This window comes from Castor canadensis, chromosome 11 (assembly GCF_047511655.1).
Source record: "Castor canadensis chromosome 11, mCasCan1.hap1v2, whole genome shotgun sequence".
Taxonomy (NCBI): domain Eukaryota; kingdom Metazoa; phylum Chordata; class Mammalia; order Rodentia; family Castoridae; genus Castor; species Castor canadensis.
The window spans coordinates 5,790,680-5,811,706 of NC_133396.1; the positions used below are offsets into that span (position 1 = coordinate 5,790,680).

At 49.5% G+C, this 21,027-nt stretch overlaps 1 protein-coding gene across 8 annotated transcripts; it reads left to right on the forward strand.

The window, feature by feature from the left end:
* The first annotated feature begins 426 nt into the window (after positions 1–426).
* Exoc7 (exocyst complex component 7) lies at positions 427–20,523 on the forward strand. Of its 8 annotated transcripts, XM_074045083.1 has the most exons (21): positions 427–582; positions 753–818; positions 1,970–2,154; positions 2,322–2,427; positions 5,333–5,555; positions 9,518–9,685; positions 12,520–12,612; positions 13,477–13,545; positions 14,554–14,699; positions 14,971–15,123; positions 15,431–15,529; positions 15,849–15,911; positions 16,255–16,321; positions 17,063–17,101; positions 17,833–17,898; positions 18,165–18,285; positions 18,529–18,624; positions 19,570–19,633; positions 19,853–19,894; positions 20,002–20,135; positions 20,362–20,523. In XM_074045083.1, the coding sequence occupies exons 1-21, from the start codon at positions 523–525 to the stop codon at positions 20,462–20,464; spliced, it is 2,163 nt and encodes a 720-aa protein (XP_073901184.1). In that variant the 5' UTR covers positions 427–522; the 3' UTR covers positions 20,465–20,523. The 8 variants fall into 8 exon arrangements, with proteins under 8 accessions (XP_073901184.1, XP_020014940.1, XP_020014941.1 ...); XM_020159351.2 differs by lacking the exon at positions 17,063–17,101; XM_020159352.2 differs by lacking the exon at positions 13,477–13,545.
* Positions 20,524–21,027: the final 504 nt, after the last annotated feature.

The following is a 21,027-nucleotide window of genomic DNA, read 5'->3' on the forward strand; positions in this document are numbered from 1 at the left end:
ATTGGACCAGTGGAGATGGTCTGCAGCTCTGAATTAGGGGCCTTGCCAGTCCTCCAAGCACATGGGCCTGCTCAATCAGCAAAATGTAGAGCCAAAGGGAGAAACGATTCCTTAAAGCCCCCCATCAAGCATCTACTGTGTGAGCACTCTGTAGGGACCACGGCCTGGGGTCGGTCAGTCTTTCAGTGAAGATGGCAAGCTGGCTGTAAGAGTCCTACTAGCCTAGAAAGACAAAAGGTCCCTAGAGAACCTTCTCTGCTAAGGCAGGGAACCTCAATCTAGAGCAAAGCATCAGGCTCCAGCGAAACCGCCCTTCTTCCAGCCACACTCAAAATGGCTCCGTACTTAGGCCCATTCGTGAGGTCTGCGCAGGCGCACTTCCGCCTGCCACTCCCAATATGGCTCCAACAGCGCGCCCCGGGGTGGGACCAATGGCGGAAGTGGGTGTGGCAGCGACGGAAGCCGGATCGGCAAGCCTCAGAGAAGAGGTACTGGGGAGTGGGAGCAGCCGGGTTCGCAGCGATGATCCCCCCTCAGGAGGCTTCCGCCCGGCGGCGGGAAATCGAAGACAAGCTGAAGCAGGTGGGATTAGGGCTGGAGAGGTGAAGGGAGAGCTGGGCCCGGACATCTGTTCTGGAGTGGAGGGAGGCAGGGGTGGGAGATGGGGTTGGGGGCTAGGCCCTGGGGCCGGGAAGCAGCGAACTTCTGTAGCCTTCGGCTTCTGGTGATGTCCTCTCCTCCATCCCTCCCAGGAGGAGGAGACGCTGTCCTTCATTCGAGACAGCCTGGAGAAGAGCGACCAGCTCACTAAGAACATGGTGAGTGGCCTCCTAGCTGGGAGGGGCAGACAGGCGTGCGACCCCTGGGTGCGGTGCCCAAGGCCTGGGGTTCCGCCATAGGTAGTAATGACAGCTTCTCTAGCAACGCTGTGGCATGTGTTACCTAGTCCCCTTCCCGGTGTTCCGCCCCTCACTGGAACACTACAGCGCCTGCTGGCCTGGAAGTCCTGCTTTCTCCCTTCTCTCCCGCAAACATTTAGTGAGGCTGAGGAGCTGAGCTGGTATTGGTTATGTCATTAGTTAAGTGAAGGATGTTGGCCAGGGATATTGGTACATTAAGATCACTGAGGGCAGAGAACACTCAATCTTCACCCCACAGGACTTTAGGTACAGAACAGGCCTTGGGGTCCAACAGATCTGGGGATCTCTTTCTTGCCCTGCTGTTTACTTGTGTGGCTTCTGGCAATTATCTCTGAGTTTTGGTTAATTTGTCTGCTAAAACAGAGACAAAGCCAATCTCCCACTGGGTCTGTGAAGGACTAATGAGCTAAGTTTGGCATGCAATAGACACTCAATAAATGTCTCTTTATTTCTAAGGGAGACCAGAAAAGCCCAAATTGAGTAAATGCGGACTTGGAGTTGTATTTAGTCACACAATAATACAATCCTAGTCTTTATTTAATGAGACTTATTCTTAGAGAGGGTTTTGAAGGTACAGGCAATGTATTTGAGGCTACTCTGTATAAAGCTACTTCCTGTTAAATCTAGGAAAACTTTAGAACATACTTGAGAGTTGGCTTTAAAGCATGGAAAGGAAGGGGGCTGGCAGAGTGACTCAAACAGTAGAGCGCCTGCCTAACAAGCATGAAGCCCTGAGTTCAAACACCAGTGCCACTAAAAAAAAAAAAAAAAAGTGGAAAGGAAGCCATCCCAGAGTGGTTTTCTTAGAAAGAATTTGATGCTTGGCTTGCATTCAAATAAAATTTCAACCTATTTACTTTGGACTGTACTGGGTACATGGAGGGTGATAGGGACACAGGTAGTGAACAGGGCAACTCTGTCCCTTCCCTCATGGAGGTTATTGTCTAGATAACTGGAGAAAAGGCAGGAAGTGCCAGTTGCCTGTGGGTGGGTGAAAGCAATGCTGCGACAACCCTGAGGCTTGCGAGCTGGAGGCTTCCCTCCCACAGGTGTCTATCCTGTCATCCTTTGAGAGCCGCCTCATGAAGCTGGAGAACTCCATCATCCCTGTGCACAAGCAGACAGAGAACCTGCAGCGGCTGCAGGAGAATGTTGAGAAGACATTATCCTGCCTGGACCACGTCATCAGCTACTACCATGTGGCCAGTGACACTGAGAAGATCATCAGGGAAGGGTGAGCTGGATGCTGAGGACCACATCCCATTAAATGCCTCCTGGACCAGTGGCCCTAAGCCTAGAATCCCCAGTGTGAATTCGCTTCTTTCCCTTCCTGTACCGTGCCCTCAGTCTCTCCTCCTTGTCCCCATCATCCTAGGCTGATCTGGCTCTTTGCCTTCCCAGCCCCACAGGTAGGCTGGAGGAATATCTAGGAAGTATGGCCAAGATCCAGAAGGCTGTGGAATATTTCCAGGACAACAGCCCAGACAGCCCAGAGCTCAACAAAGTGGTAAGGGACCAGCAGAGTAATGTGAGAAGTTTGAGGACATCAGTTCCTACCCTGTCTCATGATAAATACCTTCTCAGCTTAAAGAAGCATGTAGAATAAACAGAAAGCTATAATACAATACTCACACTGTAGACATTAAATACTCTGCCTCAGGATATAAAACTATACGTTTTTATAATTTAGCTAAATTACAAGTTATATTTCAAATGTAAGTTTAACATTTAATTTTTACAGGCACTTTGTGGTTTCTTCATTGTGTTAAAAAAAAAAATCACATAAAATTTACCATTTTATGGGCTAGGGGGATGGCTCAAGTGCCTAACAAGTGTGAGGCTCTAAGTCCAGGCTCCAATACTGCCCCCTGCCAAAAAAATTTAACATTTTAATCCTTTATAAGTGAGTAGTTCAATGGCATTGACTACATCCACATTGTTGTGCCACCATCGCCACCATCACCACCATCCCAAATTGAGGTGCTGTCTCCAGTTAACACTGGGCACCCATTCTGCCCTTCCCCCCAGCAAAAATATGTGTCATATTTTTGTGGCTTAGTTTTGAGGTCATTAGATCATTAAAGCAAGATGGGGAAGACTTGGGAGTGAGGTTTATGCAGTGCATGAGGTAAGAAGAGGGTACAGACAGTGGGGGAGGAGGGGTCATAGAGGCCCAGACATCCGGCAGGGTCAGGGCATTAGGGGAGAGGCCAACTCACACCCTATCACCTAGCACATTGTTTTTGTTTTTGTTTGTTTGTTTTTGTGGTGCTGAGGCTTGAACTCGGCCTCACATTTGCCTGACAGGTACTGTACCAGTTCAGCCACTCTGCCAGCCTTTTTTTGTGTTAAATATTTTTGAGATAGGATCTCACGAACTATTTGCCCAAGGTTGGCTTCGAACTGCAACCCTCCTCTCTACCTCCTGAGTAGCTAGGATTATGAGCTACTGGCGCCAACCTGGCATGCCTTCTTAATGGGGCCATAGTTCTAGCCCTGAGATATGTGCCTTGCCCAGAAGAGGGAGCAGGTTGGAGAACAAAGTTGGCAAGTTAGTTTTTTTTTCCCCAACCAGAAAGGAGTAGAACTACTCCTTTCTCTTTCCTTAACATCTTCTTCACTGAAATATAATTCACATTCCATGAAATTTATCTATTTAAAATGTTAATTTTGCCAGGTACTGGTGGCTCATGCCATCTAGCTGCTTGGGACGCTGAGATGAGGAGTATTGTGGTTTGAGGCCAGCTTGGCGGGATGGAGGGGGAGTAGTTTTAGAGACCACAGCTGGGTGCAGTGGCATGCACCTGTCATCGTGAGCTACCTAGGAGACAGATCAGGAAGATTTTGATTCTAGGCCAACCCTGAGCCAAAAAGGTTGTGAGATTCCATCTCAACAGAAAAAAAGCTGGGTGTGGTAGGATGCACTTGTCATCCCAGCTACTGTGGGAAGTTTAACATAGGAGGATTGCAGTCCAAAATAACCAGAGCAAAAAGGGCTGGAGGCTCAAGCAATAGTGTGTCTGCCTAGCAAACATGAAGCCCTAAGTTCAAACCCCAGTACCACAAAAAGAATAAAATAAAATGAAGGTTTTTCTAGGTGTGGTGGCATACACTTACTGTCTCAGCAACTTGGGAGGCAGAGATCAGGAGGATTGTAGTTCGAGGTCAGCCCGAGGAAAAGAGCTCAAAAGATTCCACTTCAGCAAAACATACTGGACGTGTTGGTGCATGTCTATAATCCCATCTGTGTGGGAGGCTTAGGTTAGAAGATCTCTGTCCCAGGTCATCCTTTGGCAAAAAGCACAAGTCTCCATCTGAAAAATAACTAAAGCAAAAAAAGGACTGGGGGTGTGTGGCTCAAGTGGTAGCTGGCTGGTAAGTGAAAAGCACTGAATTTAAACTCTAGTATCACAAAAAAAAAAAAAAAATCAAAAGTAACTTCAAAAACAAAAAATTCCTGTGCAGATTTCATAGCTCACTTGATGGGGAGAAGCCCTTAACCAATCCCGAGTTATTGTCGATTGTGTTTAAATCATGTGAGATCTGCTGAATGTTTCCTTGCCCTTCATTTTGTGACAGTATGCCTCCTAAAAAGCAAATGGTGCCCCCAAAACAAGGTAAAAGTGAATGTGCTTGATTGAAATAATAGAGTGAAAATTTTAGGAAGGTGGAGTGTCTTTAGCCAAAGCTGGAAATATGAATTAGGTATCTGCTGTAAGCACTGAACTCTGCATCCTACAGCATTCACAGTTTTTCCTCAATGGCCATCTCCTTGGTACCATGTATCGGCAGAGACCAAGGCTCTACTGTACCTCATTCTTTTCACCACCAATTAATATGGACACATCATATTTTGTTTATCCATTTATCCCTTGATGGACACCTTTTTCCACTTTTTGGCTGGTGTGAATACTGCTGTGAACCTTTGTGTACATGTTTTTGTATGGACATGTGTTTTGAATTCTATGTTCTGGATAGCTGACTTATCAAGTATGCGGCTTGTAAATACTTTCATTCTGTGGGCTGACTTTTCACTTTCTTGCTGATAGCATTTGGAGCACAAAATTTTCAATTTGCTAGAGTTTAAGATACTTATTTTTTTTCTTTTTCAAATCCTTTTCTAACAAGACAACAAATTAACACTGCAAATGAGGAAATTATCATCCAGTAGTTATTAAGCAGCTACTTCTTGTAGAATTCTGAGTTTTACCTGTGAGCATCAATTTTGAGAGAATGTAAGATAAAAAAATCAAGTAGGTTTCCCAGTGTTTCTTCTCTGGGTTTTATAAAGGAAGGAGGGCATTGCAGGGTGGAGCCCCTGAGTCAGGAGGGCAAAGCACAGGCAGGGAAGGGCAAGGGCAGTAGAGCACCATGTAACAGCAGCAGCCTGCTCCCTTCTCTTGTCCCCACAGAAGCTGCTGTTTGAGAGAGGGAAGGAGTCACTGGAGTCTGAGTTCCGCAGTCTGATGACCCGCCACAGTAAGGTCGTCTCCCCTGTGCTCATCCTGGATCTGATCAGTGGTGATGACGAGATGGAGGTCCAGGAGGAGGTGGCCTTGGAGCACCTGCCTGAAAGCGTGCTCCAGGACGTGGTCCGTATCTCCCGCTGGCTGGTGGAATATGGCCGCAACCAAGGTAAGAGGGCTCCAGCGGCTCCTCCGCCCGCAGCTTCCCCACCTCTTTTCATTCTTACTCCATCTGGAATTTTGAGATAAAAGGAAGGTTCATGAGAAACTCTGTGACCAATAATTTGACATTAAGCTTAAATACCAAATTGTGGATCTACTCAAATCCAAGCTTTTCTTTATGTACCTTACTTGTTACTTTACTTGTTTTGATTCACTGTGAGTTATTTTATTTATTTATTTATTTATTTAAGTTTATTTTTTATTATTCATATGTGCATACAATGCTTGGGTCATTTCTCCCCCCGCCCCCACCCCCTCCCTTACCACCCACTCTGCCCCCTCCCTCTCCCCCGACCCCTTCAATACCCAGCACAAACTATTTTGCCCTTATTTCCAATTTTGTTGAAGAAAGAGTATAAGCAATAATAGGAAGGAACAAGGGTTTTTGCTGGTTGAGATAAGGATAGCTATACAGGGAGTTGACTCACATTAATTTCCTGTGCGTGTTTGTTACCTTCTAGGTTAATTCTTTTTGATCTAACCTTTTCTCTAGTTCCTGGTCCCCTTCTCCTATTGGCCTCAGTTGCTTTTAAGGTATCTGCTTTAGTTTCTCTGTGTTGAGGGCAACAAATGCTAGCTAATTTTTTAGGTGTCTTACCTATCCTCACACCTCCCTTGTGTGCTCTCGCTTTTATCATGTGCTCAAAGTCCAATCCCCTTGTTATGTTTGCCCTTGATCTAATGTCCACATATGAGGGAGAATATATGATTTTTGGTCTTTTGGGCCAGGCTAACCTCACTCAGAATGATGTTCTCCAATTCCATCCATTTACCAGTGAATGATAACATTTCATTCTTCTTCATGGCTGCATAAAATTCCATTGTGTATAGATACCACATTTTCTTGATCCATTTGTCAGTACTGGGGCATCTTGGCTGTTTCCATAACTTGGCTATTGTGAAAAGTGCTGCAGTAAACATGGGTGTGCAGGTGCCTCTGGAGTAACCTGTGCATTGTGAATTTTTTAAATCATTCAGCAAGTCATAGGTAAAAAGTAAAAATCCATCTCCTTGTCTATCTAATGTCTACAGCATTATGGCCCAAAGAGGAGCCTAAAGAAGATCCCTTCAAAGGATCTTCATGCCCGTGTGTGTGTGTCTGACAGAGACACAGACAGAGACAGAGAGTACAGTTGCACGTGTCCTCTTCCAAATGTTCTACATTTACTTATAGTGTTTAAACATTAAACACAATGTTTTAAACACTGTCCTACAATTATTTTTTTAACTTCATAATATGCCTTGAGATTATTCTAAATCAGTACATGTAGATTTCATTCATTTTTTAAAATAGGTACGTAATATTCCACAGTATGGTAGTACCGTTTCTTTAGCCAGTCTTAGAATTTAGAGTTATTTATTTATTTATTGGCAGTAGTGGGGTCTGAACTTGTGGTCTTACATTTGTGAGGCAGGCACTTTCCTGCATGAGCCATACCTTCAGCCCTAAAACATAATCTTGAATTAAGCAAAACTTTTAGAAGGTAACAACTCCGTGGATATTCCAGTTTACACTTTTCAGCCTCAGACTTGTGGTTATCAGCGTGAACATATACCACATGGTCGGTGTGCTGTCTCATCTCTGATTATCCCGTTTCCCACAAATACTGGTGACAGGTCTCACATCCATGGTACGTTAGAATCCCCGAGCAAGCACGGGTTTATGAACCATGCTGGAGGGAGCCTAGGACTTGGTGGAGGATTTTCAGGGGCTCCTCTGGGTTGTGGAGGGAGGCCTAATAGGCAGCCTTCTGGCGCATCAGCAACCTTAAGCCAAGGCCTCTCTGCTTTGGTCTGTTTCTTACATTAGGGTTCATTGTGGAATTACTGGGAACTGCCAAGTTGTGCCATGGTTTCCACATTTTTTAGCTTGTTCATGTGCCCTCAAATTTTCCAGTTTTCTGGTACTAATAAATAGTACCACACATATTGTGGTGTGGTTGACACATAAAAAATTGACACATAGTGGTGTGTGTCAATTTTTTTTTCATTTAAGAATTTCTTTGAGATTTCTCAAGGGTGCTATGATCAGATACTAAGTATCTAAATATATTTTCAAACCTGCCGTCTCCAACTCATCCTCAAGTGGTTTCACAGCTATTTGTCCTTCCTAATTTATTTAGTTTTGCTATTTGATTGGGCTATCACATCCTCTATTACTTGTTGTTTTTTTTTTTGCACTTTTTTTCAGAACTGGGGTTATACTCATGTTTGCTAAACAGGCACTCTTGAGCCATGCTCCCAGCCTTTGATTGCTTTAGTTATTTTTCAGATAAGGTCTTATTTTTCTGCCTTTCAGCCTCAGACTACAATCCTTCTACTTATAGCCTCTTACGTAGCTGGTATCACAATATATAGCACCATGCTGGGCTTATTGGTTGAGATGGGGGTCTCACTAACTTTTTGCCTGGGCTGGCCTCAAAGTACAGTCTTCCCAATCTCTGCCTCCTGAGTTTCTGAGCCACTATACCTGGCGCCTTATTTGCACTTTTTAATGGCAAAAGATGGGATGTGTGTGTGTGTGTGTGTGTGTGAGTGTGTGTGTGTGTGTGTGTGTGTGTGTGTGTGTGTGTGTGTGTTTTAGACATTTTTTATTTTATTTCTTTATTGTTTTGGTGCTACTAGGGTTTGAACTCAGGGCTTTGAACTTGGTAAGCAAGCATTCTGCTGCTTGAGTCACACCTCTAGCTAGGATGTGTTTTTCATTCATTGACATTTATTGTTTTTTTACCTCATAGAAATTGCTCACATCCTTTGATCGGGTTAAATATGGATGTTAACTTTGTACTTAAAAAAAAAACTTATAACCAGGTGTGGCACACCTGTAATCCCAGCACTCTGGAGGCTGAAACAGGAGGATCTTGAGTTCAAGGTCATCCTGGGCTACCTAGAGAGACTGTCTCAAAAAGACCCCCAAAAATGAAACAACTTAACTGCCATTGGGTGAGATGGTGCACATCTGTAGTGTGAGCTACTGAGCTACTTTGGAGGCTAAGGTAAGAAGATAGCTTGAGCCCAAGAGTTCAAGGCCAGCGAAAGACCTTATCTCAAAAAGAAGAAAAAAAAAAAAATCTTTTTTTTTTTTTTGTGGTTTTGGTACCTTGAACCACTCCACCAGCCCTTTTTCTGTGAAGGTTTTTTTTTTTTTTGAGATAGGGTCTCACAAACTGTTTGCCCAGGCTGGCTTCAAACCATGATCCCCCTGATCTGTGTCTCCTGAGTAGCTAGATTTACAGAGTGTGAGCCACTGATGCCCAAGCAAAAAATGAACATTGAAAACATAAATAAAGGGGCTGGCAGAGTGGCTGAAGTGGTAGGGCATTTGCCTAGCAAGAATGAGGTCCTGGGTTCAAACCCCAGTACTGCCAAAAAAAAATTTCCAAAAAAAAAAAAATAAAACCCGTAAATAAGTAGGGCTGGGTGGAGCTGTTTTAGAGCATCTGCCTAGCATTCATGAGGTTCTGGATTTGATCCCCAGAGCACAAAACAACAGTTTTGCAGTAAGTATTAGTTCAATTGGAGGATGGTTTCCTCTTTAAGACTGCCAGGCCAGTTGCTGGTGGCTCATGCCCATAATCCTAGCTACTCGGGAGGCAGAGATCAGGAGGATTAAGGTTTGAAGCCAGTCTGGGCAGATAGTTCACAAAATCCTATCTCAAAAATACTCAACACACAAAAAAAGAAGGGCTGATGGAGTGGCTCAAGTGGTAGAGAGCCTGCCTAGCAAGCATGAGGTCCTGAGTTCAAGCCCCAGTACCATCAAGATGAGGTCATGTGGATGACTGAGCCAAGCAGGTGCCACAAGTAGTCACAGTGGACTCCACTGCTGCCCTGTGGCAAAGTGGGGCACCATGATAAGTCAAAGGCCAGGATCCTGGTTGCCACACCTCTGTTGCTGACTCTCCTCAGATTTCATGAACGTCTACTACCAGATTCGCTCCAGCCAGCTGGACCGCTCTATCAAGGGCCTGAAGGAGCATTTCCGGAAAAGCAGTTCTTCGTCTGGAGTTCCCTACTCCCCTGCTATCCCCAACAAGAGGAAGGACACACCTACCAAGAAGCCAGTCAAGCGGCCAGGTGAGGGTCCCATACCGCCCCCCTACCTCCCAGTCATCTAAGCAGCAACCAGAGAGCTGCCTGGGATCTGGACTACTTTTATAAACCCTGGATCAACAGTGTCAGACCCCTCCAGCTTGTATCATGGTAACCCCAGCCATAGTTACATGGGACAGAAAGCAAGTTCCTACCTATCAGCAAGGCCTTGTAGAGTGAGACTCTTATACCAGCAGAGTCTGGAGGTTACATAATATCTTTGGGGAAGATAGTGTCACAGGCATGTTAAATTCTCTCTCCTGAGGCAGGGTGACAGCGGCCACAGAACACAGTCACTTGCTGGGTCCCCTTTCCCTCCCTCTGTTGTCCTGTCCAAAGGTAAGACAGAGATGGTAGTGACCATCCAGCCTACATCTTCCAGAAAGCAAGGTGACTGGAAGTGATGTGTAGTGAGAAGTGGATGGGGAAGGGCTTATCCTTTCAGTCTATCCGAAAGGAAAGAATCCCAGGCTGTCCTCGAGGAAGACTGTGAACTGACTGTTGGGCTCTAATGCAAAGGTAGTGCCTGGTAGTGGAAGAGTCAGTGAAAGGGCATGGTGTAGATGGAGGCCTGGGCTGCAGCTTGTTGGTGTCCTAAAAGCAGCCTGTCATCACATCCCATAGTCTGGGCTCCAGCTAAACTACGTCTGTGTGTCAGTTATAGCTTGTCAGCCTGGCCGTCTACACCTCGACAGATGCTGACTTCAGCTCCAGTGGAGATTGGATGTCAGGGTGGGAGCTGCCAAGTTACCACTGGGAGAGGAAGCCAGTGAGAAGGCCTCACCCTGGAACCCTCAGCTGCTGATGCAGGCACTTCCCTAGTGTGACCCAGGAAACACACCTTTATAACATCAGTACCCCCATTTTTCTAGTCCCAGCTTGCCCATGCTCCTCAGAGAGTGAGGTGTCTGTTCACACTCCACTAGCCGCCTGCTCCTCCTCAGGCCTTTGCTTAGGGTTTGGAGACATGGCCATTGGAATCTGCCCTCAGGGGCACAAGTGAGTAGCAGAGCATTAAGGAGCTGGGCTGGTGGCCCTGGTAGGAAATACCTGTCTTCTTTCCTTTAAGTGGATATCCTGGCTGCCTTTTGAGAAACCTGCCGCAATAGTGACTCTACTAACCCACCATGCTGGGCTACAGCTGCCATCGTGGCTGGCTGTCCATCTCTGGGCCTTTGTTGTGGGGGAGGGGCTGTCTCCATGAGGCTGGCTGGGCCTCAGCACTCTGTGCTGGTTTCCTCTTCTGCCTTGCTATCTGATAGGCCTACTGTATGCCCTAGAACCCTGTTTGTACCACCTCAGGAGTGCCTGCTGGCCAGCTTTTCAAGAGGGTGATTTGACGTCAGGGCTCACTGTGGACTAGTTTGTCCTTGGCATAGAGCCACAGGAAGAAAATTGCTATGAGAGCCTTGTGGTTTTATAGGGTTTTAAGAGTTAGCAGGAGCTTGTGGGTTCAGGACTAATGTGAGGACAGGGAGTCAGGCCCTTGGGACATCTGTTCCCACTCTAAGGAGAGGTGCAATGAGGCCTCATCAGTGATGAGGCACTGACCTCAGCATCCACCCTGGTAATTGAGGACCTGATGGGTTTGGCAGCTGTCTAGTCAGCATACCATCTCCTGCAAGCCAGTGCACTGGTTAGGTCCCTGTTGAGCTAGGCAGCCCATCTGCTCCTGGGCAGGAATCTGATTGGCTCATTAGCAAGGCATTCACTGAAGGAGGAAACTCAGGAGAGACAGACATGAGCCAGCCGCCACATTGAGTTATCAGTAGCTAATTGCAGTGTGGTGCAGACAGAGAGAGAGAGGAGCCAGCTGGGCCCTGCCCTGGCTCCCCCAGCCTTCTGGAGAGATACCAGGACACAGCAGGCTTGGTGGGTTCAGATCTGGTGGGGGAGTCTGCGGGAAAGGCAGCCAGAGTTAAGTTTTTGGGTACTTCCCCTTTCCCCATACGTTTTGTTAACCAGGCAGCAGAACCTTGTCTACTTGAATACCATTTTATATCCCCACATTTTCTGCCCCAAGATGTCTCTTCCACAGAGGTGACTGGCCCCAGAGGCTGTGCTTTCAGCAGATTTGTTTATATCGTTTTCACTTGTGATACTAACTGTTCTTTTTTCCCCCCACGCCAAGAGCATGAGTGCCCTCCTCCTGCTATCCCTCCAGGGTGGTGACTTCTATTGGCCCCTTCCTGGCTTTTCAATTTGTACCCATTACTGTGGTGCTTGGGTGACTCACCTTCTGTGGGCATTTCTGCCTCTGGGTGGGTCTCTGAGCCTCTGTTTGGGGCTCATTCCCACTTCTTCAACTCCCAGGGTCTGCTTGCCATGGACTGCTGTTTGGCTTAAGTCCCAACACTGAGCATGCTTGGGGAACTCAGCCTGGATTTAGGGCTGACTTCCAGGGGACCCCCAGGCTCTGCTAGCTGGGTCATGCCCTTGGAGTGTGAGAGCTTTGTCACCAGCTCCTCCAACTGTGCTGATTAAAATGCCACATTGTAGAATTTGGTACTTTTTACTTCCAACTTTTGTTGGATCTTCATGCATCTTATCTTGGTCACTCTCTGTACCTCCTGAGATGAACTCAAATCCAGAACAAGTGTTCACAGTAGAGCCCAGAGCTGCGTTTGGAGGATGACATGTTTCCCTCTCCCCATCCTTGGGGTCTTAGCAGCCCTGGGGCAGGGCCTACCTGGAGAGGTGTCAAGAGGCATGCTCGCTGTTGGGTAGGGTGCGGGCTGGGCAGGTGGAGGGCCGCTGCTGTTTTCTCTTGCTCATTTCCTAGGTCTTCTTACCTCCTCTCTGTGTGACTCTGGTGACAGGGACGATCCGGAAGGCTCAGAACCTTCTGAAACAGTATTCCCAGCATGGTCTAGATGGGAAAAAGGGGGGCTCTAACCTCATTCCTCTGGAAGGTAATCACCCCATGTTCCTTTCTGTTCCCTCCTCCACTGTGTGTCCACTCACTTGGCAGGGCAGAGCCTCCCCCAGGAGGGCCTCGGGAGAAACTCTAAGGGGTGCAGGGTGGGAATGGCAAGTCCCTGGTGCCACTCAGGCTTCAGTGGGCACAGGGATAGGTTTTGTGGCTTTTGGCCTGGTCCTGTCTGGCTGATGGCAGCTCTGCCCTCCCCGAGGCTCCCCACCTCCCCATCTCTGTCCTTGTCTCCTGTGTGAACTCAGAGAAAGTTTTTTGTCTTGGGGCAGCCCTTTCACACTCAGACCTCAAGGCAGGACCAAGCTGGCCGAGGCTTCCTGGCCACCCTTCTCATTAGAAAGGAGACTGCATATTACAATGGGGTAGGCCACGTGGAGGCTATGTCCTTCCCTCCCTCCTGTCGGGGAGGGACAGCCAGGTTAGCTGTCGTAGTGGCTATGACCCTCCTACAAAAAAATCATCCTGGGGAGCAAAGGAAGGCTTCCCCTGTCACTCAGCGATGACATTTCTTTTTGGGTCTTTCTCTAAATACAGTGAGATGGGGAAACCCCATAGGGTAGAGCATTAGACTCTGCTTGGTCCACCTGCCTTTCTCTCAGCCTCCTGGCTCAGGGAAACAAGCAGCCAGGGATGGTCCTGAGCACCCCTGTGAGTCAGGTGGGAAACGGCTGTTCCCTTGGTGGTTCGAGGCAGAGGAGGGGCTCAGAGCCCTCACCAACACCCCTCCCTGTGCCCCATCTCACATCCCCCTCTGGAGATCAAGGGCTTTCCCCCATAACCTGAGAGGGAGCTGCCTGGCCCTGGATAAATGCTGCTTGTGTTTGTGCGGCCGACATCTCGCTAGGTCACGAGCATGATTTCCGAGTTAAGCACCTGTCCGAGGGCCTGAACGACAAGCACGGGCCACTGGCTGGTGAGTACCGTCGCCCAGCTCCAGGGCAGCCGCTGATACTGCCTTCGCCGCAGTCCCTGGATGGCCTGCTCCTGCCTGGTCCACCTGGGCCCACTCTGCTCCAAGGACAGATCAGGCCTATTGCCTGGCTGCAGCTCCAAACTCTTGGACTCTTACCTCTCTCTAGATGGAAGTACATGCCTGACTGTCTGGGCTGGCCAGGGGAGAAGCTGGGGCAATGGCTCCTTGAGGGACAGGGAACCTTGATGTCTTAACTCCTCAGAGCCCATCCCTTGTCATGTAGGACCAGGATGTCCTGTGCTGGTTTTGTCTACAGGCATCCCTGCCATGGCCTTCAAAAGTGGGATGCAGTCTCTTCCTGGCCCAACTGACCAGCAGCTGGAGCTCACTTAACTCTTCTCAGATTGTTTTGTTTGAATCAGGGTCTCACTATGTAACCCAGGTTGAATTCACTATCCTCCCGCCTCAGCCTCCTGAGTGCTAGGATTATAGGCATGCACCACCATGCCTGGCCACTGCAGATTTTGACCCGAGGCCAGCTACCCTCATAAATACCCCACCACCCTCTTGTGCATTCCAACAGGCCTGATTGGGCACAGAGGCCCAGCATTTTCTCAGATGAAGGACCACAGTGCCTGCCTAAAGAGGCTCAGTTAAGAATCCTTAGTCCTGGGGTCAGACATACCTTATTAAAGAAGTTGGTTTAGGAATCTTCCCTCCGCCTTTGTCTTTCTCCCATACCTCTAGTATCTAATGCTATGAGGACATAAGTACTGTCTGTGCAGAGCTGAAAGTGATGCCAGGACAAAGGCTGGACTCAGCTCCTGACTTTTCCTGAGGCCAGTGGGGCCTGCCAGAGTCCTCATGGCCTCCTGCCAGAACAGCCTGCCTCTTCCTATCCGCTGCCAGTCTGGGCTACAGGCCAGAAGCCTGGGAGATCCATTCCCCGCCAGCAGGGTGAGCAACTTCCCCCAGACCAGCAGCTCAGGGGCACTCCTTCCCCCCCAGGAAGAGATGACATGCTGGATGTGGAAACCGATGCATATATTCACTGTGTCAGCGCCTTCGTCAAGCTGGCCCAGAGCGAGTACCAGCTGCTGACAGACATCATCCCTGAGCACCATCAAAAGAAAACCTTTGACTCCTTGATACAGGTCTCATCCTGCCCGGCCCCAGGGCTCTGACCCCAGTGTAGCTATCACTGCAGAGTCTTTTGAGTGTGGGGCAGGCCTGTTATCCAAAGCACTTGACTCCAGCCATTGCCTCTTATAGCCTGTGGCTCCATCCTGGGTGGATTCTCATTGCCTCCCCATACTGCCACAGCACGCTGGCTTTCCTTCATACCCCGAGAAGTACCCTCATTGTCCTGGGAACAGGTCGTCTACTCTGCCCTGTCCTGAGCTGGTGTCCTTTTCCCTCTCCCAGGATGCACTGGATGGACTGATGCTCGAGGGGGAGAATATTGTGTCTGCTGCCCGGAAGGCCATCATTCGCCATGACTTCTCCACAGTGCTCACGGTCTTCCCCATCCTGCGGCACCTCAAGCAGACCAAGCCTGAGTTTGACCAGGTGCTCCAGGTATGTGGGCTGGGAGGTCCCAAAGAATCCTGCCTCCCCATATAGCCTCCCCTCACCCCTCCCTGGGAAACCCCATTCTGTGCCCACATCTCTCTTCTGGGTGAATGGAAGCAGCTTCCACAGGGCCCTGGGCAAGTGAGGATGTTCATAAGGTGATTGAGGAACTGGTGTCTCTCTTGGGCTGGAGGATTAGTCCCCTGGGGTGGGGGCAAGGAAGCAGCCAGAAGAAGTTGCTGCACTCACACAGCCTGCTGCAAGGACAGTGGCCAGGGCTCTGGCCAGCATTTGTAGCCATATGCTTCCTCAGGGCACAGCTGCCAGCACCAAGAACAAGTTGCCTGGCCTCATCACCTCCATGGAGACCATTGGAGCCAAAGCCTTGGAGGACTTTGCAGACAACATCAAGGTGCCTGCATGCCTTTCCTTCTTTCACTTCCACCAGACCAGGCCTGGTGGCCCAGCTCTGTAGTACTTCTCAGAGCACAGGCCTACAAGAGGGACAGGTTTGTCCTGTCAATAGCCACTGTGCCATTGATCCCCTGTCAATACCCATTTGCCTCTCTTTCCTCCCTGACTTTAAAGCCCCTGAAGCTTGAAGCTCTGAGGGCACCTTAATGCCCATCTGCCAGGAGGTGGTGCCATAAGCAGGCCAACTGAGGCATGGGATGGGTCCCAGGCTGCCCGAAGGAGCCCTTTCAGGAAACCCTGGGCTGTTTTTTCCACAGAATGATCCAGACAAGGAATACAACATGCCCAAGGATGGCACCGTGCATGAGCTCACAAGCAATGTAAGTGCTGCCTAAGTACCTCTGGGAAGGTGGAGGAAAGTGGGGCTCCAGTCCACGCACTGGGCATAGCACCTGTGGAGGGCACCCAGCCTGGCTCAGAGCTGCTTAGCCTTCATGAACAGTCACTAGTAGCAGGTAGATGGTGAAGTGCCTAGCATCTCCTGCAGACAGGGCTTTTCAGGCAACCAGAGCCCTAAGGATATCATACGAAGTTTCTACATACCCTTCTCACTGGACAGGCCCCTGGAATGGTAGTTACTCTGTTGGTCATATGGGTGTGTGGGGGAGGCATTGACTTGGGCCTTCCCCCTGAGCTTCTTCCTGGGTGTGTCCTCCCTATCAGGCCATCCTCTTCCTGCAGCAGCTTCTGGACTTCCAGGAGACAGCAGGCGCCATGCTGGCCTCCCAAGGTATTCAGCACCCCATCTGGGCCTGCCTGCTCCCTAGTGCTCCCTCTTTCCTGGGGACATGGGGTTAGGTCCCCTAGGAGGTACTAACCTCTACTGGGTAAGGGCAGGTCTTGGTGAGGGGTCTTCTCCAGGCAGTGGAGTGGGATTGAGACATGGTCTGCAGGGAGACCCTGAGTGCCCTGGGTATGCAAGGTTAAACATCAAGAGAGTGAAGTTTGCCCATGCTTCCATGATTCCCCCAGTCTCTCCCTCACTCCTTTTGGCAATCCTTACTCTGGAACAGACACTACTAGCTTGAAGGTGCCCTTCCTGCCCTCCTTCCATATTTCTCTACTGCCTTTCATGTCTACCTGTTCTTCTGATCAGAGTCACAGCTGACCCTTGGTGGCTGGTATCTCAGGGTCAGCTGGTGTTCTCCTACTGGCCACCACCCTGGGACTGGAGTTTGGGAAGAGCACTTTTCTGAGTCATTCCAGGCCTTCCCCGTCTGCCCTTGTTCTAGGGACAAGGAGTCAAAGGGCTGCCTCTGGCCTGTAGTTCTCCAGATCTACATTTTCCATTGTGTTGTCTGGTCTTGAGAGGGTTTGGCCTGATATGTCCTGCTGTCTGTGTCTGGTTGTAGTGGGGAGAGGTCTGCTTGAATTGGGGTGGCACAGCGATTTCTAACCTGTTTTTTGCACTTTGCATCTTTCTCTCTGTCTCCCTCTGTCCCCTCTTTGTGCACTGCCTTTCACTCCGTAGTTCTTGGGGACACATACAATATTCCTTTAGACCCCCGAGGTAAGCAGTGTGGCTGCACAGCCCCATCCTCCCCTCTGAAACCCTGTGGGTGAGGTTCCCTGGGGACCAACTCTCAGGACCTGCAGGGGCAGGGGCAGCGGCAGCGGGGACATGAGCTCCCTAGAGTGTTTTCACCTTGCCCTCTTCATGGCCACCTTCTGTCTCTGAACCTATCCAGGCAGTACCCTGCTGCGTCTAGCACCTTGGATACACCCTCTTGGCTAGCCCAGCCCCTCCCCCCTGGCCTTCAGCTCTGCAGTCAACAGGTTCCTCTGTTCTAGTAGTGAGGGTTGTGGGAAGTAGGGAGAAGGTGGAGAGGCTGTGGGTCCTCATTTCGAGACTTCTATTGGCAAATGGAAAAAGGAGGCCTTGTAGATGCCCTTCAAGCATGAGTCGCAGGCCAAGGGGGGAAGGACAGATGGTCCACTCCTGCCCCACCAGCCTTCCTGCTGACATGGGTCAGCTTCTTAGCCATATCACTCCATCAGGATAGGAGGGGAGTATCAGGATAGAAGGGGAGTCCTGGGTTCCCAAAGGAGTCCAAGGGCAGCATTTCCTGTGACAGGACAACCCTGCAGCTCAGCAGGAACCCAGCTGTGCCTGAGCTCTGAGCCATTGCCCCTGGAAGCCTGGGGCCTCTCCCAGCATTTCCCCTGTTGCTCCTTGGGTGGAGGAAGGGCTGCTGAGGGTATTGGCAACTGGCACTGCAGTAACAGGACTTCTCCTCTCAGAGACCAGTTCTTCGGCCACCAGCTACAGCTCTGAGTTCAGCAAGCGACTGCTGAGCACTTATATCTGTGAGTGTCTTTTGGGCAGAACCTGCTCCCTTTTCCCTGCCATGCCTTTCTGTGCTTTCCAGTTATTCCAGGTCCCTCTCCTGCTCTCCTGACCTCAAAACAGCAGCACAGGCTCCAGCTAAAGGGCCAAGGGGTTGGGAAAGACTCCTGAGGCCTGGAAGTCAGGAGACAAGGATCTATGGGCAAACACTGGTTGGTGGGTCCTGTGGTTAGATCATTTGGGTCAGACTGCCCTGGTAGGTGTGGCCCCATCTTTCCCTGTGCAGGTAAAGTCCTGGGCAATCTGCAGCTGAACTTGCTGAGCAAGTCCAAGGTGTATGAGGACCTCGCACTGAGTGCCATTTTTCTGCACAACAACTACAACTACATCCTCAAGTCCCTGGAAAAGTAAGTGGCTGCAGAGCCAGGCCTGCATCTGTTGGCTGGGCAGCCATAACAACTTATGCCCTCTGGGACTGGCTGCACCCTCTAGGAACGTTAGTCTTCTTGGTCCTCCACTCAGGGTAGGCTGAGTACTCCTGCCTTGAGGATTGGAGATGGGATGGGGAGATCCTCCTTCTTGGTGTTGCTGCTGAAGCAGCCTCTGAGCCAATTCTGTCCTTCTCTACTCTCTCCCCCTACCTATGCCAGGTCTGAGCTGATCCAGTTGGTGGCCGTGACCCAGAAGACTGCCGAGCGCTCCTACCGGGAGCACATTGAGCAGCAGATCCAGACCTACCAACGCAGGTAAGTAGCCACTCACTCTCCGGCAGGGTCCCAGCTGTCCAGCCTCACCCCTACCCTCTTCCTTCTCAGCACCTCAGCACCTCCTTGGAGTGGGGTCAGCACCTGGTTCCCTGAGGACTTAATCCTTATCTATTGGTTTTTGTTTGCTTTTTTGTTTTATGTTGGAGGTCACCTGTAGCCTTTTTCCTTCACTTGTTTTTGTTTGTTTGAGATAGGGTCTTGCTATGTAGCCCAGGCTGGCCTCAAACTCATAATCTTCCCACTTCAGCCTCCCTAGTGCTGACATTAAAGGCACAAGCCACCACACCTAGCTTCTCCACTTATTTTGTAATCAAATTCATGAGGTTGAAGAAAGAAATCCCACACACACACCTGTTCCCCAGGAGCCACAGAACCGCTTCACAGTGGTCTGCCAAATGTTGAGACTGAGTAAAAAGCTAACTGTCAAAGATGTGGTTAATGCTTAGCCCAAAAGAAGAAGAGAGTCCAAGAGCCCTTGAACTTGGATGAACTCTCGCTTCTTCTCTGGTCCTGTTTCCTTGGCTTGTTTCTTCCCTTCTAGTGCCTCCCGCTTCCCTCCTGTTATCTGTCATCAGCTCCCTCTCTTTTCTTCTGTTACTGCATATTATTTGCCATGATACTGATGTGAAGTGTAGTTGACAGTATTTGTTCAATTTTTTGACCACCTTCTGCTTCCTGTTCTTAATTGTTAAAGTGAGCAGCTTAAACATTTTCTGGTTCCAAGGAGCACATCTCAGTTGTTTTGCTCAGTCGTGAACAAATCAATTCCTACTGTCCGCCCCAACCAAACAGACCAAGAGATTGAAAAAACAGAACAAGCCATCCTCAGGGAAGAAGCAACTCTCTGAGGCTGGCCCTTCCTGGCCTCATGCCTTTCTCTCTGTGTGTGTGTGTCTCTCTCTCTCTCTCTCTGCTGTCTGGCAGCTGGTTAAAGGTGACTGATTACATTGCAGAGAAGAATCTACCTGTGTTCCAGCCTGGAGTCAAGGTAAGCTGAAAACCTGGGCTGGGAAGGGATATTGAGCAGATGTGAGACTTTTTGTCGTGTCTTGAGAAAAAGCGGACAAACATTCCTCTGAGATCAGAGCAAAAAAATTTTTATGGCTGTGCGGGCAGTGGGAAGAGTACCAGGGCCCACAGTGCTTGGGACTGGAGCCGGGCAGGGTGGTTTTGCTCTGAGAAGAACTCTCTCTGACTTCTCCCGCAGCTCCGTGACAAGGAGCGACAGATGATCAAGGAGCGCTTTAAGGTGAGTCAGGGTCCTTTCGCTCTCCCATTTGCTGCTGCTGTTGTGGTGACACAGACCCAAAGCTTTTATCTCTGGGTCCCTTCCCTGTCTATCTGCTTGATGGCCAGGGCTTCAATGATGGTCTTGAAGAACTGTGCAAGATCCAGAAGGCCTGGGCTATTCCAGACACAGAGCAGAGGGACAAGATTCGCCAGATTCAGAAAAATATTGTTAAGGAGACCTATGGAACCTTCCTGCACAGGTAAGTCCTTCCCCTCCTCAGCCCTCTGCTTCCCACTTCCCAAATGGGTTCTGTGCTCTCCCCTTCCTCAAGCAAAAAGGAAGAGGGTGGTGGGATTAGACAGCACATCCAGTGCTATGGGCATTGGGACATCATAGAGGGCACCCTGTGCCATCTCTGAGACCTGTGAGAAGTGCCTGGGATCGAGGGTGGCACTGACCTGCCCCCGACCACTGTGCCTGGTCAGGTATGGCAGCGTGCCCTTCACCAAGAACCCTGAGAAGTACATCAAATACCGAGTGGAGCAGGTGGGCGACATGATCGATCGGCTTTTTGACACTTCTGCCTAAGCCTGCCAGTGTCCCTGACTAACCATGTCATTGCACAGATAAACCAGTGTTAACTTGCCTCTGGGCCGGGTGAGCGTGAAATCCTTTGGGAACTTCTTCCCAGCAGCCCACATTCCCTACCAAAGCAGCACCCTCCCAGAGTACAGGGTCTTTTCACCCCTTGGGTTTTGTGACTGAGCACAGCCAACTGAGGCCATTAGGTAGCTTTTGAGAGAAGACAGGAAAGAAGGAAGACAAAGCCTGTGCCCCCAGCTGTCTCACGTATAAAGAGCAGAAGGGCAGACTCTACCTCGGGGAACCTAGTTTAGTACTTGGAGATGGAGAACTCCCTTTCAGTTCAGAAGTGTGGTGGGGCTCAGAAGAAATCCTCTTGCCATGTTGCAGCCAGAGGATCTAGAGGAAGAGCAGTCTGGGTGACCTGCCCTCTTGGATTTAGTGCATGGCCCACAGTCCTAAGTCTCCCAGGAATTCTCTGGGTGGCAGGAACAGGAGTACTCTGTCTCCATTTGCTTCCCAGTTCAACACCACAGGAAGCATTCAGAGGAATTCTGACCCACCCTCTG